Consider the following 23,668-nt stretch of genomic DNA (forward strand, 5'->3'; position numbering starts at 1 on the left):
GCTTTAAACAGACTGGCTTTTGTGCACAAGGTAACAAAATGGATAAGCCAAAACTGTGAAGGTTCAGTTATATGCACAGCCATGAGTGTACTCCGTACGTCTTCAGCAATAGTTCTACATATGAAAACTGGAAGATTGCGTCTATATTTTCAATTAAAAAAAACATATGTTCTGTTCTAATTAAATATCATCCTCACTTGTGCATGTAGGACATGCTATGCTTTGGCTTTTCTTACAGATATGAGACGAGACTTGCAAATTCTGTAAGGCTGCTTTCATACTTCCTTATAACCTACGTTCACTTGTCCCATCGGTTAATAGTAGTAGACTGCGTCTGGATGTCCGCCAGCAGAAAGTGTATATGCCTAAAAATGGTGCAAGACAGATCACACAGTGTGACTCCATCTGCACCATTATAGTCAATGGCCCCATTAGCACATGTGTCGGAAACCCGTTTAGCGGGGGGTTCGGACGGAAGCTCTGGCGGGACCAGTGAACGTAGGTTATAACGCAGCGTGAATGTGGCCTAGCGTTAAATTACCACAAATACTGGCATTCTTTCTGCTCATCATATACAGTGCCTTGCGGAAGTATTCGGACCCCTTGAATTTTTTAACCTTTTCCCACATTTCAGGCTTCAAACATAAAGTTAAAAATAAACTTTTTTAAGAAATAAATAACTGAAAAGTTATTTAAGAGGCGGCAGTCCGTACGCCAGCTCGCACAGAGAGGCGGTCTGCTGCCAGCCCGCAGAGACAGCCCCCCATGCCAATTATCCACCTTCCAATAAGCTATATTCACATTATAAGACGCACCCTTCATTTTCCTCCTAAATTTTGATCCCATGGTCATAACCTTGCATTCCTAAAGTCCTGCAATGCCCTGCACATGAGATTAGCAACGTAGTTTTGCTAATATTATTATACCTACTACTACTTTAACCCCTTCTTTGCCTGAAGTTTGATTGCCTCTCAACGTGGAGCTGCGGCAGCCGTTTTTACATGTGTGGTTCATTGGTTGTGGCTTTTCACAACCTGATAAGGTGAGCCTTATTGCATTCTATTGCATATCTCCTAGTTTACCAGGGTATGGCCCAGTTCTTTTCTTTTAGTGTGATTGTTTATACCATTTTTATGAAATTCAGAATTTTGGATGTTTTTATTTGATGCACCTTTGGACCTTTTACTTTTTACCATCCCCCTTGGAGTAAAAGCCTTTTCTTCAGTAGTGTTGGCACCATATGTACTTGTTTTTTCCTTTTTGGCATTGAGCCTTTATTAATAACAAGTTGCTCTTTATTGCTTGTATAGGTATTTTGATGGCAACCTGGAGAAACTCTTCTCGGAATGTCATGTCATAAACCCTAGTAAGAAGTCTCGGACACGGCAAATGAACACACGTTCCTCTGCCCAAGATATGCCCTGTCAAATTTGCTACTTGAATTACCCAAACTCAGTAAGTGGTCTCATAATTTTGATCTCGACGAAAGAGGTTATATACTATTTGGACAACTCCTGTTTTCAACCACCATATTTGCACGTAAAATAATAGCTTCTGTGCTGGCATTATTCCAGTTCATTTTACCATATACAGTATATGTGAAATAGTGAAGAAAAATGCAATTCCACCATTGTTTTTGTGTTTTTATTTTTCCCATCCTAACAAAGGCAGTACCCAAGTGTGGGACTAAATTTAGTGTCCCCAAAAAGAGAATTCTCTTTTTAGGGACACTGTCTAGTCCTACACTTGAGCACTGCCCTTGTTAGGGCAGAGCTCTTACACGGGGCACGACAGGGCAGTTGGAGAATAACTTCTTATAAATTTTGTCCTTTTACCCGGAGTCTCCATTGACTATGATGCTCCTTCAATAGAATTGGTGAGATTGAAGCTTTTTTAATCTGCCCGGTTTAGCACTTGTACGTTATTTACTCATGCTTTCCTGTTGCACATTTATTAATGGTTACATGAATGATTAACAAATGTTGTTACTTTCAGCATATCCTTATTCTTTAAATATTAAAGATTATATTTCATGCTTTAAACCTGCATACACTGACAAGCAAAAGGGTAACAATAATTTGAACTTTAGATTTTCAGGCTCCATATCTCACCATCCACTACATCTTTGAGCATGAGACTACCTTCATTTTATCAACATTTATCTTCGCTATCTCGTATATAAATTTGACTTGCAACTATTTAGCCTATGATTAGTTATGCAGCTTCTGTCACTCCATTGTTAATGTTTTGCTTTAAAAAAAAAAAAAATTAAATTAAAATTAGTATTTCTTTATCGTTCCTTATGGGAGACCCAGACCATGGGTGTATAGCTTCTGCCTCCGGAGGACACACAAAGTACTACACTAAAATTGTAGCTCCTCCCTCCGAGCATATACACCCCCTGGATGACAAATCTAGCCAGTTCAATGCTTTGTGTTCAGGAGGTCACACACACTCATGCATTCTCACTGATTTTTGATTTTTGTTTGAAGAAAAGTGGTTCCATTCTGGACTCCCGGCATGTCCCTTCTCACCCCACTGAGTCGGCGGTGGTGTTAAGGTTGATTTTACAAGGCTGGAGCCTTCACATGCCGCGCTCCTTCACCATCCCCTGAGGCTCTGGCTTGAAGTGGGAGCCATCACGGTTCTCACTGCTTTGCAGGAGACCGGTCTCCATCCGCAGCCCTTTCAGGATCCTGCCGGACGGAGCGCTCACCCCGCAGGGACCTGGCCCTGCGTCTCATAAAGCTAAGTATTGAGACGTTATTGAGAGGTCCTTTGTACATTTATTGTGGGGAGAGTGTGTTATTTCACTTTGCTGTGATTTGATTTGTGGGAAAATCTAGGCCCCGCCTTCGGATGTGGCCTAGTTTCGTTTTCACTGCCCCTGCATGTCAGTCATGCAGGGGAACAGTGCGGCGCCGCCCACTGGCCGGTCAGCTCAGGGGAGGACACTCCTCTCTGAGGAGATGTTTCCCTCCCCTGTATTTCCCCTTGGCACTCCGGTTCCCGCTCTTGGAATAAACCCTGCCCCCCCCCTCCTCACTCCGGCGCCATTTTATCAGCGTTCACACACTGATCGGCGCTGGCTGCTGCAGCTGCTGCATCTGTCTGGGGGTCCAAGCTGTGGAATCCGGAGGGCACACAAAAAGCGGTCTGGTAAGCCACAACCTCTGGTTGTGGACTTTCTTGTACACTCTCTGGGGGTCATTCTGAAGGAGTGTGTTCTTTACTGCAGAACCTCCACCTCAGCAGCATGTCTCTCACTAGGAGCAAGGCTGCAAGGCTGTACTCTATATGCACTGCATGTCAGCGCATACTGCCTGAACCGAGCACATATCCACATTGTGATGCCTGCTCTAACATGGTGGTGCCTCAGCCTGGAGTCTCCCCAGGGGTCCCTTCGGCTGCTCCAGCCCCGGTGGCTGAACCCCCGGCTTGGGTAGCATCGTTTTCTAAATCTATCTCTCAGTCCTTTGCCGACTCCATGGGACAGCTGTCCCGGACTCTGCTGAGCATGCATCAGCCCCGCTCTCAGGGCGCCTCTGCTGCTCCGACTCGCTCTGCAGAGCTCACAGAGGATTTTTTATCTGTTCCCGGACCCCGTCCTCCTAAACGGAGACGCAGGGACTCTTCTCCTTCCTCGTCCCACGGCTCTGATTCATGAGCTGAATTGCAGGGCGAGGAGGATACCTTTACTGTGGGCTCGGACGCTACCTCTATGTACCCCATTGATCTATCTGAAGGTGAAGCGGATGTTAGTGACTTGATTGCGTCCATTAATTCCGTACTGGACCTCAATCCACCAGTGTCAGAGGAACAAGCCTCTCTGGTAAAAAAAACACCAGTTTACCTCACCTAAGAGAGCAAGGAGTATTTTTTTTAACCACTCCAGTTTTCAGGCCACTGTGACCAAGCCCAGGGCCTGTCCAGACAAACGCTTCCCAAAGCGTAGTGATGACCGTTTTCCCTTTCCACCAGAGGTGGTCAAGGAGTGGTCTCATTCACCAAAGGTAGATCCTCCGGTGTCTAGAATCTCAGCCCGGACAGTTGTATCTGTGGCCAATGGCACCTCACTTAGGGATCCCACTGACCGCCAGGTTGACCTTCTGGCCAAATCTGTATATGAGGCGGCAGGGGCCTCGTTCTCCCCGTCTTTTGCAGCAGTGTGGGCTCTTAAGGCAGTCTCTGCTTCTCTGGCGGAGATACATTCCCTCGCCAGGGACTCTATGCCCAAACAGATTTTTTCTGTCAACTCCCCCCTGCTCCAAAGCCGCCGCCTTCTCTCAGGCCAACTGAGTAATTGTACCGGTTCCCGCCCGGGAACGGTTCAGAGGTTTTTACTCAAACCTCTTCCTAGTCCCCAAGAAGGACAGTTCCTTCCGGCCCATCCTGGACCTCAAGCTTCTCAACAAGCATGTTCAGGTGCGGCACTTTCGCATGGAATCTCTGCGATCGGTCATTGCCTCAATGACCCAAGGAGATTTTCTAGCATCCATCGACATCAGAGATGCCTATCTGCATGTACCAATTGCGGTTTCACACCAGCGTTGGCTACGTTTTGCAATCGGAGAGGAACATTTCCAATTCGTGGCTCTCCCCTTCGGGTTAGCCACGGCCCCTCGTGTATTCACCAAGGTCATGGCAGCAGTGGTTGCGGTTCTGCACCTCCAGGGGTTGGCAGTGATTCCTTACCTGGACGACCTTCTAGTCAAGGCTTCATCCAGTGCAGACTGTCAGCGGAGTGTCTCGCTCACTCTCGCCACGCTTATTCAATTCGGGTGGCTTGTCAATCTGCCCAAGTCCACTCTGACCCCGACCCAGAGACTTACGTACCTAGGGATGCAATTCGAGACTCTGCCGGCACTTGTGAAGCTGCCCTTAGTCAAACAGCAGTCCCTTCATCTGGCGGTGCGTCCTCTGTTGAAGCCCCGCCGTCATTCCATCAGGCACCTCATGCAGGTGCTGGGTCAGATGGTGGCGTCAATGGAAGCGGTTCTCTTTGCCCAGTTCCATCTGCGTCCTCTGCAGTTGGACATTCTCCGCTTTTGGGACAAGCGGACCCCTTCCTTGCACAGGCTAGTGGCTCTGTCGCCACAGACCAGGAGCTCTCTTCAGTGGTGGCTTCGGCCCCTCTCTCTGTCTCAGGGACGCTCCTTCCTGACCCCATCCTGGGTGATCCTCACCACGGATGCCAGTCTCTCCGGCTGGGGAGCAGTATTTCTCCACCACCGAGCACAGGGCACTTGGACTCCGTCCGAATCAGCCCTCTCGATCAATGTGCTGGAAATCAGAGCTGTGCTCCTAGCTCTCGTAGCCTTTCACCACCTGTTGGCGGGCAAGCACATTCGAGTCCAGTCGGACAACGCGACAGCAGTTGCCTACATCAATCACCAGGGCGGGACTCGCAGCCGCCTAGCAATGTTGGAAGTTCAACGTATCCTTCAGTGGACGGAGGACTCTAAGTCCACCATATCCGCAGTCCACATCCCAGGCGTAGAAAACTGGGAGGCAGATTATCTCAGCCGTCAAACCGTGGACAGCGGCGAGTGGGCCCTGCATCCGGCAGTGTTCCGGTAAATCTGCCGCAAGTGGGGCACTCCGGAAGTGGACCTAATGGCCTCCCGGCACAACAACAAGGTCCCGGTTTACGTGGCTCGCTCCCACGATCCTCAGGCCTTGGCAGCGGACGCGCTGGTTCAGGATTGGTCCCAGTTCCGTCTGGCCTACGTGTTTCCCTTTCTAGCTCTCTTGCCCAGAGTCCTGCGCAAGATCAGAATGGAGGGCCGTCAGGTCATAATCATTGCTCCAGACTGGCCCAGGCGAGCTTGGTACCCAGACCTGCTCCGTCTGTCCGTAGAGGTGCCGTGGCATCTCCCGGACCGCCCAGACCTTCTCTCTCAAGGTCCGTTCTTCCGCCAGAATTCTGCGGCTCTCAGGTTGACGGCGTGGCTCTTGAGTCCTGGATCTTGATGACTTCAGGCATTCCTTCCGAGGTCATCTCCACTATGACTCAGGCTCGGAAGTCTTCCTCGGCCAGGATTTACCACAGGACTTGGAGAATTTTCCTGTCCTGGTGTCGCTCTTCCTGCCATGCTCCTTGGCCGTTTTCTTGGCCGACCATCCTGTCTTTTCTACAGTCCGGTCTGCAGCTAGGACTATCCCTCAATTCCCTCAAGGGACAGGTCTCGGCTCTGTCAGTGTTGTTCCAGCGGCGTATCGCCCGACTGGCCCAGGTGCGCACCTTCATGCAGTGCGCATCTCACATCATTCCTCCTTACCGGCGGCCTTTGTATCCCTGGGACCTTAATCTGGTCCTCACGGCCTTACAGAAACCCCCCTTTGAGCCGCTTAGGGAGGTTTCTTTGTTTCGACTTTCACAGAAAGTGGTCTTTCTGGTGGCCATCACTTCTCTCAGGAGAGTCTCTGATTTGGCTGCGCTCTCTTCGGAGTCACCTTTTTTGGTTTTTCACCAGGACAAGGTGGTTCTCCGTCTGACTCCGGACTTTCTCCCTAAGGTGGTTTTCCCCTTTCCACCTTAACCAGGACATTTCATTGCCTTCCCTTTGTCCGGCCCCTGTGCATCGCTTTGAGAAAGCGTTGCATACTTTAGATCTGGTGCGGGCGCTCCGGATCTATGTGTCACGCACCGCTGCTCTTAGGCGGTGCACCTCTCTTTTTGTGCTGACCACAGGTCAGCGCAAGGGTCTCTCGGCTTCTAAACCGACTTTGGCTCGTTGGATTAGGTCGGCCATATCCGATGCCTACCAATGTTCTCAGGTGCCTCCCCCGCCGGGGATTAAGGCGCACTCGACCAGAGCTGTTGGTGCCTCTTGGGCTTTCAGGCACCAGGCTACGGCTCAGCAGGTCTGTCAGGCTGCCACTTGGTCTAGTCTGCACACCTTTTCAAAGCACTACCAAGTGCATGCTCATGCTTCGGCAGATGCGAGCTTGGGCAGACGCATCCTTCAGGCGGCTGTCGCCCATTTGTGAAGTTAGGTTTTGCCTACTTCTCAGTTTCTGTTTATTTCCCACCCATGGACTGCTTTGGAACGTCCCATGGTCTGGGTCTCCCATAAGGAACGATAAAGAAAAAGAGAATTTTGTTTACTTACCGTAAATTCTTTTTCTTGTAGTTCCGACATGGGAGACCCAGCACCCTCCCTGTTGCCTGTTGGCAGTTCTTGTTCCGTGTGTTTTCACCGGCTGTTGTTGTAGACAGAGGTACCGGTTATTCCGGCTTTTACCCTATCTCTACTTGTGGGTGGATGTCCTCCTTCAGCTTTTGCACTAAACTGGCTAGATTTGTCATCCAGGGGGTGTATATGCTCGGAGGGAGGAGCTACACTTTTAGTGTAGTACTTTGTGTGTCCTCCGGAGGCAGAAGCTATACACCCATGGTCTGGGTCTCCCATGTCGGAACTGCAAGAAAAAGAATTTACGGTAAGTAAACAAAATTCTCTTTATTAGTATTTTGTAAATCCACCTTTCGTCTTTCAACACCATCTGAATCCTTCTGGGGATGTTCTTGATCAGATTCACGCATATCACAACCAAAATCTGATCCCACATCTCTTCTACATGTTCCCAATGTTGGTGTATACTGGTTAACTCACTTGAGTATGTATACAGATTTTTCTTCAACTCGGTCCACAAGTTTTTGATTGGGTTGAGGTCTGGGGACTGTGGAGGCCAATCCAGTACCTCTAATTCTTTGTTTTTGAACCATCTCTTCTCAAATCTCAATGTATGCTTCGGTTGTTCTTTTGCAGGAACACATTCCTATACGTACTCGAATGTAGAAAGTAATTAGCCTTATAGAATACTCACATATAGCTCAGCATTAAGACCACTATCAATTCTGGTCAAGTATCGAACGCCTTTTGCTGCGAAACAACCTCATTCATTGAGCTTCCTCATTGAACTTGACAGTTCCTTCAAGTTCTCGATCTGATAGTCCCTTTTTCCCTTGTTTCTTCCAGACCTGTATGCACCCATCAAAGGCTAGTCTATTGACTTTCACCTCATCACTCCAAATCACCCATTCTCAATCTTCTGTACACTTTTAATACTTTTTTGGAAACTTGAGCCAAGGCTTCTTGTAATTTTGAAATGTAAGGTTTTTTTCATTTTTTTTTCGGGCTACCATTGCAGATTTGTGTAACGTGCATCGCATGTAGTTTGCATGGACATCTGTGATCTCACTATTACATAAAGCCACCTCCACGACCAGAACTGATAGACCTTGTGATGAGCCGTCTTGTTGACGCTGATATTTTGCCTGGACTTCCACCTCTTGGATTTTGAATGGAGGGACTTCATTTCGTATTCTGCCAACTATCATGGCACTCGCATGATGCAGTGTAGCATCATTATCGATGATCTGGATGATGCAGTTTCTCTTTTTTTGGCTTCTTCATGGCTGTTTCTCGATTCGAACCAATGACCTTTCACTTGGGAATCAACCTAATAACGTAATGAGCTATTAGGGAATGTGAGAACAGGTTGTAATTTGTAGTACACGGGTATAAAAATATTTTTCCACCACCAGGAGAAAAACTGTAACAATGCAATGACATGACAAGAATCTGCACAATTAATCATATGCTGAATAGTTGCAAGTCAAGTTTATGTACGAGATAGTCAAGATGACTGTTTATAAAATAAATTTAGCTTCAAATTCAAAGTTGTAGTGGATGGTGAAATAAAGAGCCCTGAAAGTCAAAATTTCAAAATATTGTTACTCTTTTGCTTGTCATTGTATATCCCAACAGAATTACCATTTGCCACCACAGCCATTTGGGTTATTTATGGTTTTCTTTTTAGAGCGTTTAGGCTAGGGTTACATGGCAGCGTGTCGTGCAACAGCCATTTCTTTTTCGCTCCTAATTGGGAGACCCAGACAATTGGGTGTATAGCTATTGCCTCTGGAGGCCACACAAAGTATTACACTTAAAAGTGTAAGGCCCCTCCCCTTCTGGCTATACACCCCCAGTGGGATCACTGGCTCACCAGTTTTGTGCTTTGTGCGAAGGAGGCAACACATCCACGCATAGCTCCACTTTTTAGTCAGCAGCAGCTGCTGACTATGTCGGATGGAAGAAAAGAGGACACATATAGTGTCCCCAGCATGCTCCCTTCTCACCCCACTGTATGTCGGAGGTGTTTGTAAGGTTGAGGTACCCATTGCGGGTACGGCGGCAGGAGCCCACATGCTGATTCCTTCCCCATCCCTTTTTACAGGGCTCTGGGTGAAGTGGGATTTACCGGTCTCCAGGCACTGAGACCGTGCTCCATCTACAGCCCCTGGAGAAGATGCTGGATGGAGCGGAGTACATCAGGGACATGGCCCTGCTTCCTCAAGGTACTCTGTGTCCCCGTGCATTTGGCGCTCACACCGCAGCATGCTGGGTGTTGTAGTGCGCCGGGGGACATCAGCGCTGCGGCGCCTGTGCCATGGCCTCATTCAGCTTCGCTGAAGCAGGCTCACTTATGGGAATTGGTCGCGCCGGCCGCTGGGACTGCGGCGCGGCTGGCACTTGTAGTGCGCCGGGGACTTCAGCGCGGCCTGCGCTTTTACGGCGGCCGCGCTGATAACTAGAGTCCCCGGCTTTTGCGGCCTGCTTCCGTTCGTTCCCGCCCCCAGACCTGCCAGTCAGGAGAGGGGCGGGACGCTGGCCACTTCTAGGCATCGGTCGCGCCGGCCGCTGGGACTGCGGCGCGGCTGGCACTTGTGGTGCGCCGGGGACTTCAGCGCGGCCCGCGCTTTTACGGCGGCCGCGCTGATAACTCGAGTCCCCGGCTTCTGGGCCTAGTCTCCCTTCGTTACCGCCCACAGCCCTGACAGTCAGGGTAGGGGCGTGACGCTGCATAGCACAGCAGCGCTGAGAGCTGGAGTATGTTTTGCATACTCCACCCCTCTCACTGTGTGCACTGTGAATCCGGATTCCCGCACTTTCTCAGGCACGCCCACGGCTTCCTTCTCTACAAGGACGCCGGCAGCCATTAGTGTCAGTTTCTGTACGAACAGAGACAAGTGTGGAAGACCCTGGCATTCTGATAGTCACACAATCGCTGCAACAGGCGTTAAGCAGCACCTGTGGTGCTAACCCCACTAGTGCAGAAGTGCACTTATAGATATGCTTGTACTATATACATTGCACTGTTTGGTCGCACGTTGTATATACCCTCCTGGATTATGCGGAGGAGTTATCAGCATATTCTCTGTGTAAAACAAAGGTGCAGAACCACATGTTTTTCTATACAGCTGGTACAGCATGTACGGCTATACGGCCGGCAGCTTACATAGACTCCCATTGTATGCACTAACGGCCAGGGGATGAGGACGGTGTCTGCAGTATTTACTGACAGTTTTTCTGAGACTATGGCTATGATACTAGAAGCCTAGCAGTCCGGACATGTCTCTCACAATATGGGCACTGTTGAATCATTGATCCATGGCCCCCCTCAGTGTGAACAACTAACAGCTCCGGGAATGTCACACGCATCCCAGAGTCACGGCTCTGCACGGACGTCAGTCCCAGACAGCCTAAGCGGGCTCACTATGAGCGGCCTCGGTTTCATCAGGGTCCTAGCAGAAGGACTCGCTGTGAATGAGGCGGAAGTAGCGGCTCAGGATTCTGATCCTGAGACCGCTCTCAATCTGGATACACCTGATTGTGACGCCATAGTAAATAATCTTATAGCGTCCATCTATAGAATGTGGGTTATTTCTCACAGCTCCTCCAGTGGAGGAGTCAGCTTCACGTATTTTTCTGGACCACTCTGCCTTCAGAGAGGCAGTCCAGGAACACCACGCTTATCCAGATATGCGCTTCTCCAAACGGCTTAGGATACACGTTATCCCTGTCCCCTGACTTGGTCAGGGACTGGACCCAGTGTCTCAAGCGGCATCCTCCAATCTCCAGGCTTGTAGCTAGATCCATAGTTGCAGTGGGAGATGGAACTGCTGTTGGCTCCGGCATTCTCTCCCTTGGGGCACTCCAAGCTATTTCAGCTTGTCTTACACAGATTGACACGGTTACACGTACATCTGTGCCGCAGGGGGCATCCTTAACCTCTCAAATGTCTGCATTTGCTTCTTACGCGATTCAGATTGTCCTGGACTCTGCGAACCGTGCGGCGGTAGCCTCCGCTACTCCGTGTTTTTAAGCAGAGCCTGGTCTGCTCGTTAAGTGAATGGAAGGCAGATTCTGCTTCCAAAAAAGGTTGCCTACCAGTTGCCTTTTTCTGCTGACCGACTGTTTGGTGAATGTAACCATTAAACAGTCCAGGGGTAAGGATTCATCCTTTCCTCAGCCCGGACACAACAAACCCCAACAGAGCAAGAGGCAGTCGGGGTTTTCGGCCTTTTCGAGGCTCGGGCAGATCCCATTTTTCCTCGTCCAATGTGGACTCAAAAGGATCAGAGGAGCTCAGGTTCTTAGCGGGCTCAGTCACGCCCAAAAAATCGACAGTCTGAAAACCCGCTTCCAAGGCGGCTTCCTCATGACTTGCGGCCTCGGTCGCTAGCAGGCTCTCCCGCCTTGGCGATATTTAGCTGCCATAGGTCAATGACCATTGAGTGTGAGACATTCTGTCTCACGGGTACAGGATAGAGCTCACTTCTCGTCCTCCAACTCGATTCTTCAGAATTTCTCCACCTCCCGGCCGAGCCGCTGCTCTTCTGCAAACAGGGTGCACTCTATAGGCAGAAAGAGTGATGACCCCCGTTCCTCTTCAGGAACAAGGTCACGGTTTTTACCCCAAATTCTTTGCGGTACCTATAACAACGGGCCGTTCCATCCCGTTCTGGATCTAAAAATGCTCAGCAAGCTCGTGGACACCAGGCGGTTCCGGATGGAATCACTCCGCCTCAAGGTCCCAAGGATATTTCCTAGCATCATTAGGCATCAAGGATGCTTATCCACACGTGCCGATTGATCCAGAGCACTAGCGTGTCTACGCTTCGTTATAGGAGACGAACACCTTCTGTTCGTAGCTCTACCTTCCGGCTAGCGACAGTCCCACTGGTCTTCGCCAAGGTCAGGGCAGCAGTAGTCACAGTCCTGCACTCTCAGAGTCACTCTGTGATCCCGTATTTAGACGATCTACTTGTCAAGGCACTCTCTTGGGAAACATGCCAACACTGCCCGAACGTTGCGCTGGAGACTCTCTAAAGTTTTGGGTGGATCATCAACTTTTCTAAGTCAGATCCGACCCCGACCCTATCGATAACATATCTAGGCATAGAGTTTCTTACTCTCTCAGCGATAGTGAAGCTTCCGCTAGACAAACAGCATTCACTACGGGCTGCAAGCTCTTCTTTAAGAACCAGTCGCACACATTGAGACGCCTCATACACTTCCTACGTAAGATGGTAGCAATGGAGGCAGTTCCTTTCGCGCAGTTTTACTGCGTCCACTACAATGGGACATTCTCCGCCAATGGGACGAGGAGTCGACGTCCCTCAACAGAGTCGTCGTTCTTTCTCAGGCGGCCAAGGAATCTCTACGGTGGTGGATTCTTCCCACCTCTTGGTTAAAAAAGAAGGTCCTTCCTATCCCCATCCTGGGCGATAGTTACGACAGACGCGAGTCTATCAGGGTGGGGAGCAGTTTCTCTCCACTACAGCGCTCAGGGTACGTGGACTCAGCAAGAGTCCACCCTTCAGATCAATGTTCTTGAACACAGAGCAGTGTATCTTGCCCTACAAACCTTCCAACAGCGGCTGGAAAGCAAGCATATCCGACTTCAGTCGGACAGCTCCACAGCGGTGGCATACATCAACCACCAAGGAAGAACGCGCAACCGGCAAGCCTTCCAGGAAGTCCGGCAGGTTCTGATGGGGGTGGAAGACACGGCATCCACCATATCCACAATTCACATCCCAAGTGTGGAAACTAGGAAGCTGACTTCCTAAGTCGCTGAGGTGTGGCCGAAAGAGGATGGTCTCCTCACCCGGACGGGTTTCAGGAGATCTGGCGCCGCTGACAGAGGCCGGACGTCGATCTAATGGCGTCACGGCACAACAACAATGTGCCAGCTTCATGGCACGGTTTCACAATCATCGAGCTCTGGCGGCAAACGCCTTAGTTCAGCATTGGTCGCAGTTCCAGCTACCTTAGGTGCCACCTCTGGCATTGTTGCCCAGAGTACTGCGCTAGATCAAGACCGACTGCGGCCGCGCCATCCTCGTCGCTACAGATTGGCCGAGGATGTTGTGGTACTCGGTTCTGTGGTGCCTCACGGTAGGCTAACCGGGGGCACTACCAGACCAATCAGACTGGCTGTCTCAAGGGCCATTCTTCCATTTGAACAGGACGTGGAAGATATTCTTATCTCGGTGCTCGGCGCAGGGTGTTTCTCCCTGGCCGGTTGCATCGTCTATGTTTCCTTCCTTCCTGCAATCTAGGTAGGAAAATGGGTTGTCGCTCAGTTCCCTTTAGGGACAAGTCTCAGCGCTATCTGTATTTTTCAGAAACGACGACTTCCTCAGGTACGCACGTTCCTACGGGGAGTTTGTCTTCTCAGCACTCCGTACAAGCGGCCGTTAGAGCCCTGAGATCTGAACAAGGTTCTAATTGCTCTCCAGATGCCGCCTTTCGATCCTTTGAAAGATGTCTCCCTTCCCGCTTTTCACGGGAAGTGGCCTTCTAGTAACGGTCTCGTCTCTTAGGACAGTGTCCGAGCTAGCAACGCTCTCATACAAACTCCCTTCCTGGTCCTTCACCAGGACAGGGTAGTTCTGCGTCCGGTTCCGGAATTTCTCCCTAAGGTGGTATCCCACTTTCATATCAATCAGGATATCACCTCACCTTCTTTGTGTCCTCGTCCAGTCCACCAATTTAAGAAAGATTTGCATCTGTTGGTTCTGGTGAGAGCACTCAGGTTCTACTTCCCGCATGGCGCTCCTGCGCCACCCGGATGCACTCTTTGTCCTTGTCGCTGGTCGGCGTAAACAGTCGCAAGCTTCCAAATCCACCCTTGCTCGGGGGATCGAGGAACCAATTCTTGAAACCTACAGTTCTACTGGGCTTCTGGTTCTCTCAAGGCCGAAGGCCCATTCTATCAGAGCCGTGGGTGCATCCTGGACATTACGGCACCAGGCTACGGCTCAGCAGGTGTGTCAGGCACCTACCTGATTGGGTCTGCATACTTTTACCAAGCATTTTCAGGTGCATACCTACGCTTCGGCAGACGCCAGCCTAGGTAGATAAGTCCTTCAGGCGGCAATTGCCCACCTGTAGGAAAGGGCTGTTTGGCGGCCCTATCACGAGGTATTCTTTTACCCACCCAGGGACTGCTTTTGGACGTCCCAATTGTCTGGGTCTCCCAATTAGGAGCGAAAAAGAAGAAGGGAATTTTGTTTACTTACCGTAAATTCCTTTTCTTCTAGCTCCAATTGGGAGACCCAGCACCCGCCCTGTTTTCTCTGGGTTTTTCTGTTTTTTCGGGTACACATGTTGTTCATGTGGTATGGTTCAGTTCTCCGATGTTTCCTCGGATTAAATTGGTCTTTAAACCAGTTATTGGCTTTCTTCCTTCTTGCTTTGGCACTAAAACTGGTGAGCCAGTGATCCCACTGGGGGTGTATAGCCAGAAGGGGAGGGGCCTTACACTTTTAAGTGTAATACTTTGTGTGGCCTCCAGAGGCAATAGCTATACACCCAATTGTCTGGGTCTCCCAATTGGAGCTAGAAGAAAAGGAATTTACGGTAAGTAAACAAAATTCCCTTCTTTCCGAAAAGTCCAGCAAAGCAACATTTATGCAACCAAGATTTACAGTATATAACAGAAGTGAGTGCACCTCACATTATTGTAAAATTTTTACTATAGCTTTTTAGCTTTTTATGGTACAACATTGAAGATATGACACTTGGATACAATACATTCAGTGTACAGCTTGTATAAGTGTTAATTTGGTGTGCCCTCTAAATATCTCACCAGACAACCATTAATATCTAAACCGCAGGCAACAAAAGTAGGTACACCCTTAAGTGAAAATGGCAAATTTGCACCCAAAATGTCAATATTTTCTGTGGCCACCATTATTATCAAGCACTGTTTTAACTCTTGTGATGGCGCTCATAGAGCTTTATGCTGGAATCCTCTTCCATCCTCCATGATGACGTCACGGAGCTGGTGGATGTTAGAGACCTTGTGCTCCTCCACCTTCCATTTGAGGATGCGCCACAGATTCTCAATAGGGTTTAGGTCTGGAGCCATGCTTGGCCAGTCCAGCACCTTTATCCTAAGTTTCTTTAGTAAGGCAGTGGTTGTCTTAGAGTTAGGTTTAGGGTAGTTATTATGTTGAATACTGCCCTGCGGCCGAGTTTCCAAAGGAAGAGGATCATGCTCTACTTCAGTATGACACAGTACGTGTTGGATTTCATGGTGCCCTCAATGTGCTCTCCACAGCCGGCAGCATTCATGCAGCCCTAAACCATGACTCTTCCACCACCGTGTTTGACTATAGGCAAGCTTGTATTTGTACTCCTCACCTGGTTGTTGCTACACACGCTTGACACCATCTTATCCTATTAAGTTTATCTTGGTTTCATCAGATCACAGGACATGGTTCCAGTAATCCATGTCCTTAGTTTGCTTGTCTTCAGCAAACTGTTTGTGGGCTTTCTTGTGCATTACCTTTAGAAGAGGCTTTCTTCTGGGGCAACGGCTAGGCAGACCAATTTGATCCAGTGTGCAGTGTATGGTCTGAGCACTGATAGGCTGACACCCATCTCTTTAACCTGTGCAACAATACTGGCAGCACTCGTATATATATTTTGAAAAAAATCAAACAAACCCCTTTTCTTCATCGTTCCTATGGGAGACCCAGACATTGGGTGTATAGCTTCTGCCTCCGGAGGACACACAAAGTACTACACTAAAAAGTGTAGCTCCTCCCTCTGAGCATATACACCCCCTGGATAACCAAATATAGCCAGTTCAATGCTTTGTGTTCAGGAGGCATACATCCACACATGCATTCTCATCTGATTTTTGATTTTTGGAAAGAGTTTGAAGAAAAGCGGGTCCAAGCCTGGACTCCCGGCATGTCCCTTCTCACCCCACTGTGTCGGCGGTGTTGTTAAGGTTGGTTTCAGGGCTGGAGCCTTACATGCCGCGCTCCTTCACCATCCCTCGGGCTCTGGCTTGAAGTGGGAGCCAGCACGGTTCTCCCTGCCTTGCAGGAGACCGGTCTCCATCCGCAGCCCTTCAGGATCCTGCCGGACGGAGCACTCATCCCCAGGGACTTGAAACCCTGCGTCTCACAAGCTAAGTATCTGAGACGTTATTTTCGGGGGGTCCCTTGTACTTTATTGTTGGGGAGAGTGGGCTGTGTATCTGTTCTGACATTTCCGGCCGGTTCTCTGGTTTTCACCTGAGAACCGCGCCGATGGTGCCTGCGCGCCGGCCGCATCGCTTAAATTTAGGCCCCGGCTTCACCTGAGGCCTAGTTTCGATTTCACTGCCCCTGCATGTCAATCATGCAGAGGAACAGTTCGGCTCCGCCCAGCGGCCGTTCGGCACAGGGGAGGGACACTCCTCTCTGTGTAAATGTCCCCTCCCCTGTAAATCTCCTTGGCCCTCCAGATCCCGCTCTCAGAGTAGGCCCCGCCCCCTCTCCTCGCTCCGGCGCCATTTTATCAGCGTTCTCACAGTGATCGGCGCTGGCTGCAGCATCTCTGCTAATGTGTCTGGGGGTCCGGTCTGTGGGATCTGGAGGGCACACAAACGGTCTGGTAAGCCACAACCTCCGGTTGTGGACCTGCTTATATACTCTCTGGGGGTCATTCTGGCTCAGAGCCCCCACTTCAGCAGCATGTCTCACACGAGGAGCAAGGCTGCAAGGCTGTACGCAATATGCACTGCATGTATGCTCGTGCTGCCTGAACCGAGCACATATCCACATTGTGATGCCTGCTCTAACCTGGCAATGCATCAGCCTGGTATCGCACCCACAGTAGTCCCTCCGGCTGCTCCGGCTCCGGTGGCTGAACCCCCGGCTTGGGTAGAATCCTTCTCTAGGTCAATCTCCCAGTCTTTTGCCGACTCCATGGGACAGCTGTCCCGGACTTTGCTGACCATGCATCAGCCCCCTTCTCAGGGCGCCTCTGCTGCTAGGGCTCTCTCAGCGGAGCTCACAGAGGATTCTTCATCTGGTCCCAGACACCGTCCTCCTAAAAGGAGACGCAGGGCTCCCTCTCCTTCCTCGTCCCGTGGCTCTGATTCACGAGCTGACTCGCAGGACGAGGAGGATGCCTTTACTGGGGGCTCGAACGCTACCTCCATGTGCCCCATTGATCTGTCCGAAAGTGACGCAGATGTTAGTGATTTGATTGCGTCCATTAATTCTGTACTGGACCTCAATCCGCCAGTATCAGAGGAGCAACCCTCTCTGGCAGAAAAGCACCAGTTTACCTTGCCTAAGAGGACAAGGAGTGTGTTCTTTAACCACTCCAGTTTTCAGGCCACTGTGACCAAGCCTAGGGCCTGTCCTGACAAACGCTTCCCAAAGCGCGGTTCTGATGACAGTTTTCCCTTTCCACCTGAGGTGGTCAAGGAGTGGGCTCATTCACCAAAGGTAGACCCTCCGGTGTCTAGACTCTCAGCCCGGACCGTTGTATCAGTGGCTGATGGCACCTTTCTTAAGGATGCCACTGACCGCCAGGTTGATCTTCTGGCCAAATCTGTATATGAGGCGGCTGGGGCCTCGTTCTCCCCATCTTTTGCAGCAGTGTGGGCTCTCAAGGCCATCTCTGCTTCTCTGGAGGAGATGCATTCCCTCTCCAGGGAATCTATGCCCGAAATGGTTGCCTTTAACGTCCCAAGCTTCAGCTTTTTCATCCTATGCCATGTCTGCCATGCTGGAGGCTTCTCACCGCACTGCGGTGGCTTCGGCTAATTCCCTCGCTATCCACAGGATCTTGTGGCTTCGAGAGTGGAAGTCAGATGCTTCTTCAAAGAAGTACCTTGCTGGGCTCCCTTTTGCTGGATCCAGGCTATTCGGCGAACAACTGGATGAAATTATTAAGGAAGCTACTGGCGGGAAGAGTACTTCCATGCCACAGACTAAAACCAGGAAACCTGCCCAGGGTAGGAACCAGTCGAGGTTTCGTTCCTTTCGTTCCTCCAACTGGTCATCCTCCTAAGCCCTCGGCCTCGTCCACTAACTCAGCCAAGGACCAAAAGCTCAACTGGCGCACGAAGCCGCGTCCTCAGAAGACCGCAGGAGCTGCTGCCACTAAGGCAGCCTCCTCTTGACTATCTGGCCGCGCCAGCAACGTCCTTGGTCGGTGGCAGGCTCTCCCACTTTGGCGACGTGTGGTTTCAACACGTCTCCGATCAGTGGGTGCGGGATATCATCTCCAACGGCTACAGGATCGAATTCTCTTCCAGCCCGCCAAACAGATTTTTTCTGTCAACTCCCCCCTGCTTCAAGGCCGCCAGCTTCTCTCAGGCCGTGGCATCCTTGCAGGCCAACGGAGTAATTGTACCGGTTCCCGCTCGGGAACGGTTCAGAGGTTTCTACTCAAATCTCTTCCTAGTCCCCAAAAAGGACTGTTCCTTCCGGCCCATCCTGGATCTCAAGCTTCTCAACAAGCATGTTCAGGTGCGGCATTTTCGGATGGAGTCTCTGCAATCAGTCATTGCCTCAGTGACCCAAGGAGATTTCCTGGCATCCATCGACATCAGAGACGCCTATCTGCATGTGCCAATTGCAGTTTCACACCAGCGTTGGCTACGTTTTGCAATCTGAGAGGAACATTTCCAATTCGTGGCTCTCCCCTTCGGGTTAGCCACGGCCCCTCAAGTATTCACCAAGGTCATGGCAGCAGTGGTTGCGGTTCTGCACCTCCAGGGGTTGGCAGTGATTCCTTACCTGGACGACCTTCTAGTCAAGGCGTCATCCAGCGCAGATTGTCAGCGGAGTGTCTCGCTCACTCTCGCCACTCTAGTCCAATTCGGGTGGCTTGTCAATCTGCCCAAATCCACTCTGACTCCGACCCAGAGTCTCACGTACCTAGGGATGCAATTCGAGACTCTGCCGGCACTTGTGAAGCTGCCCTTAGTCAAACAGCAGTCCCTCCATCTGGCGGTGCGCTCTTTGCTGAGGCCCCGCCGTCATTCCATCAGACACCTAATGCAGGTGCTGGGTCAGATGGTGGCGTCAATGGAGGCGGTTCCCTTTGCCCAGTTCCATCTGCGTCCTCTGCAGCTGGACATTCTCCGCTGTTGGGACAGGCGGACTTCCTCCTTTCACAGGTTAGTGGCTTTGTCGCCACAGACCAGGGGCTCCCTTCAGTGGTGGCTTCCGCCTCTCTCTCTGTCTCAGGGACGCTCCTTCCTGGCCCCGTCCTGGGTGATCCTCACTACGGATGCCAGTCTATCCGGCTGGGGAGCGGTATATCTCCACCACCGAGCGCAGGGCACTTGGACTCCGTCCGAATCAGCCCTCTCGATCAATGTGCTGGAAACCAGAGCTGTGCTTCTAGCTCTCTTAGCCTTTCACCACCTGTTGGCGGGCAAGCACATCCAAGTCCAGTCAGACAACGCGACAGCAGTTGCCTACATCAATCACCAGGGCGGGACACGCAGCCGCCTGGCAATGTTGGAGGTTCAACGCATCCTTCAGTGGACGGAGGACTCTAAGTCCACCATATCCGCAGTCCACATCCCAGGCGTGGAAAACTGGGAAGCAGATTATCTCAGCCGTCAAACCGTGGACAACGGCGAGTGGTCCCTGCATCCGGCAGTGTTTCGGTCAATCTGCCGCAAGTGGGGCACTCCGGAAGTGGATCTAATGGCATCCCGGCACAACAACAAGGTTCCGGTTTACGTGGCTCGCTCCCACGATCCTCAGGCCTTGGCAGCGGACGCTCTGGTTCAAGATTGGTCCCAGTTTCGTCTGTCCTACGTGTTTCCCCCTCTAGCTCTCTTGCCCAGAGTCCTACGCAAGATCAGAATGGAGGGCCGTCGGGTCATCCTCATTGCTCCGGACTGGCCCAGGCGAGCTTGGTACCCAGACCTGCTCCATCTGTCCGTAGAGGTGCCGTGGCATCTCCCGGACCGTCCAGACCTTCTCTCACAAGGTCCGTTTTTCCGCCAGAATTCTGCGGCTCTCAGATTGACGGCGTGGCTCTTGAGTCCTGGATCTTGACGACTTCTGGTATTTCTCCTGAAGTCATCTCCACTATGACTCGGGCTCTGAAGTCTTCCTCGGCCAAAATCTATCACAGGACCTGGAGAATTTTCCTGTCCTGGTGTCGCTCTTCCGGCCATGCTCCTTGGCCTTTTTCCTTGCCGACCCTTCTGTCCTTTCTACAGTCCGGTCTGCAGCTAGGACTATCCCTCAATTCACTCAAGGGACAAGTCTCGGCTCTGTCAGTGTTGTTCCAGCGGCGTATCGCCCGGGTGGCTCAGGTGCGCACCTTCATGCAGGGCGCATCTCACATCATTCCGCCTTACCGGCGGCCTTTGGATCCCTGGGACCTCAATCTGGTCCTCACGGCTTTGCAGAAACCCCCCTTTGAGCCTCTTAGGGAGGTTTCTTTGTCTCGTCTTTCACAGAAAGTGGTCTTTCTAGTGGCCATAACTTCCCTCAGGAGAGTCTCTGATTTGGCTGCGCTCTCTTCGGAGTCACCTTTTTTGGTTTTTCATCAAGACAAGGTGGTTCTCCGTCCGACTCCGGACTTTCTCCCTAAGGTGGTTTCTCCTTTCCACCTTAACCAGGACATTTCCCTGCCTTCCTTTTGTCCGGCTCCTGTTCATCGCTTTGAAAAAGCGTTGCATACTCTGGATCTGGTGCGGGCACTCTGGATCTATGTGTCTCGCACCGCTGTTCTTAGGCGGTGCACCTCTCTTTTTGTGCTGACCACAGGTCGGCGTAAGGGCCTCTCGGCTTCTAAGCCGACCTTAGCTCGTTGGATTAGGTCGGCCATTTCCGATGCCTACCAGTGTACTCAGGTGCCTCCCCCGCTGGGGATCAAGGCACACTCGACCAGAGCTGTCGGTGCCTCTTGGGCTTTCAGGTACCAGGCTACGGCTCAGCAAGTCTGTTAGGCTGCCACTTGGACTAGTCTGCATACCTTTTCGAAGCACTACCAAGTGCATGCTCATGCTTCGGCAGATGCGAGCTTGGGCAGACGCATCCTTCAGGCGGCTGTCGCCCATTTGTGAAGTTAGGTTTCGCCTACTTCTCAGTTTTCTGTTTATTCCCACCCATGGACTGCTTTGAGACGTCCCAATGTCTGGGTCTCCCATAGGAACGATAAAGAAAAAGAGAATTTTGTTTACTTACCGTAAATTCTTTTTCTTATAGTTCCGTATTGGGAGACCCAGCACCCTCCCTGTTGCCTGTTGGCAGTTTCTTGTTCCGCGTGTTATCACCGGCTGTTGTTGTAGACAGAGGCTCCGGTTGTTCCGGTTCTTGCTCTATCTCTACTTGTGGGTGGCTATTCTCCTTCAGCTTTTGCACTAAACTGGCTAGATTTGGTTATCCAGGGGGTGTATATGCTCAGAGGGAGGAGCTACACTTTTTAGTGTAGTACTTTGTGTGTCCGGAGGCAGAAGCTATACACCCAATGTCTGGGTCTCCCAATACGGAACTATAAGAAAAAGAATTTACGGTAAGTAAACAAAATTCTCTTTTCTGTGTTGCTGAACACGTGACGCAACTTCTTTTGAAGAAAAATGGTAGAATAAAAAGCGGCAATGTGTTTCTTACCCTTCCCGGTCCTTAGTTAAGGCATTGTCCACTTGGAGCTTTCTAACCGTGCACAGCATAGGTGAGCTGATTTTTCTCTTTCTTGACTTAACTTCTTTGGTTAACCATGGCGAGGCCTGTTCTGAGTGGAACCTGTCTTGTTAAACCGGTGTATGGTATTGGCGTCTGTGCTGCAACTCAGTTTCAGGATGTTGGCTATCTTCTTATAGTCTACGTCATCTTTCTGTAGAGCAATAAGGCTATGTACGCACTAAGCGTTTTTTACCACAGTTTTGCACGTTTTTCGAGTGCGTTTTTGTTCAGAAAACTAATGACTTTGCTTCACCAGCAAAGTGAGTTTTCATTTTTGCTGTCTGCACACAGCGTTTTATTTAGCTGCGTTTTTGTGGTGCCCACAAAAATGCAGCATGTCAATTATTCTTGCGTTTTTCACTGCGTTTTTCACCCATTGAGTTCAAATATAACTGCGTTTCTATGACTCAAAGCACAGCTATAAACGCAAGGGGTGGGTAGTACAGTCACGTGTACAGGAAGAGGATTGTACTCACCCAGCATTCCTTGTGTTGGTAAACACAGAGTGAATCCTCCCGGTACCGCCACCCCTGGTTCCACCTGTTGTCCGGCGCCATATCCACTCCTAGCTTCTCTCCCGGTACCTCCACCACTGCTCCGGGTGTCTGCAGACTCCCGGGACACGTCCGATCGCTCCAGGACCTGCCGGTGATCAGCTGATGCGGTCACCTGACAGCATCAGCTGATCGTATAAGACCAGCGGTGAGGCCGGCTTTGTACCTCCCAGCTGGTTTAAATGATCAGCTGATGCTGTCAGGTGACCGCATCAGCTGATTACCGCTGGGTCCTGGAACGATCAGACAGGAGTCTACACAGAAGTGTGTAATTTTTTGTTTTTTTTTCTACTGATGCATCAGCTGATTGTATAAACGGCTTTTATACAATCAGCTGATGTGTCATGTGATTCAGGTCCTTGAACCTGACACATAATCTGATCGCTTTGCTTTCCAGCAAACCGATCAGATCATCTTGGATCCAGATCGGAAGTCGCGGGACCCTCGACCCAGGACTTGGGTGGGGGGGGGTCATTTAGTTCAATAAAGATGGAGCCACTAATTGTGTTGTGTATTATTATTTCTAATAAAAATATTTTTCTCCGTGTTGTTTTTTTTTTGTTTTGTTTTGTTTTTTGATCTTTACTAGAAATTCATAGTGGCCATGTCTAATAATATGACACCATGAATTTCGGGCTTAGGGCAAGCTGATAATATACAGCTAGCCCTAACCCCTTATTACCCAACAAGCCACCTGGCACCCGGGCCACTGGAAGAGTTGGATACAACGCCAGAAGATGGCGCTTCTATGAAAGCGCATTTTTCGGGAGCGGCTGCGGACTGCAATTCCAATCCCCAGCTGTCTAGTTGTACCTGGCTGGACACAAAAATTGGGCAAAGCCCACGTGTTTTTTTTTTTTTTTGTTGTTTTTTTTTTTAACTATTTCATGACATTCATGAATTAATTAAAAAAAAAGGGCTTCCCTATATTTTTAGTTCCCATCCGGGTACAAATAGCCAGCTGGGGGTTGGGGGCAGCCGTACTTGCCTGTTGTACCTGGCTAGCATACAAAAATATGGCGAAGCCCACGTCATTTTTTTTTTTTTTTTTAAACATACAGTTCTAGATGGAGGATGCTGAGGCTTGTAGTTCTGCAGCTGTCTGCTCTCCTGCATACACTAGTGGATGGAGCATGCTGAGCCTTGTAGTTCTGCAGCTGCTGTCTGCTCTCCTGCATACACTAGTGGATGGAGTATGCTGAGCCTTGTAGTTCTGCAGCTGCTGTCTGCTCTCCTGCATACACTAGTGGATGGAGGATGCTGAGCCTTGTAGTTCTGCTCCCCCTGCCTCTCCCTGCAGCATACAGTC

The 23,668-nt window shown here is 50.4% G+C and overlaps 1 protein-coding gene across 1 annotated transcript in view; it reads left to right on the top strand.

Annotated features, from left to right (window-relative positions):
• ARIH1 (ariadne RBR E3 ubiquitin protein ligase 1) overlaps nucleotides 1-23,668 on the top strand; it is a 130,424-nt gene that overhangs the window by 47,510 nt on the left and 59,246 nt on the right. Inside the window, exon 3 of the mRNA XM_075345540.1 lies at nucleotides 1,311-1,455. Within this exon, the coding sequence (XP_075201655.1) occupies nucleotides 1,311-1,455 (145 nt within the window). The remainder of the gene's footprint in view (nucleotides 1-1,310; nucleotides 1,456-23,668) is intronic.

The sequence above is a fragment of the Anomaloglossus baeobatrachus genome, chromosome 4, assembly GCF_048569485.1.
Source record: "Anomaloglossus baeobatrachus isolate aAnoBae1 chromosome 4, aAnoBae1.hap1, whole genome shotgun sequence".
Taxonomy (NCBI): Eukaryota; Metazoa; Chordata; class Amphibia; order Anura; family Aromobatidae; genus Anomaloglossus; species Anomaloglossus baeobatrachus.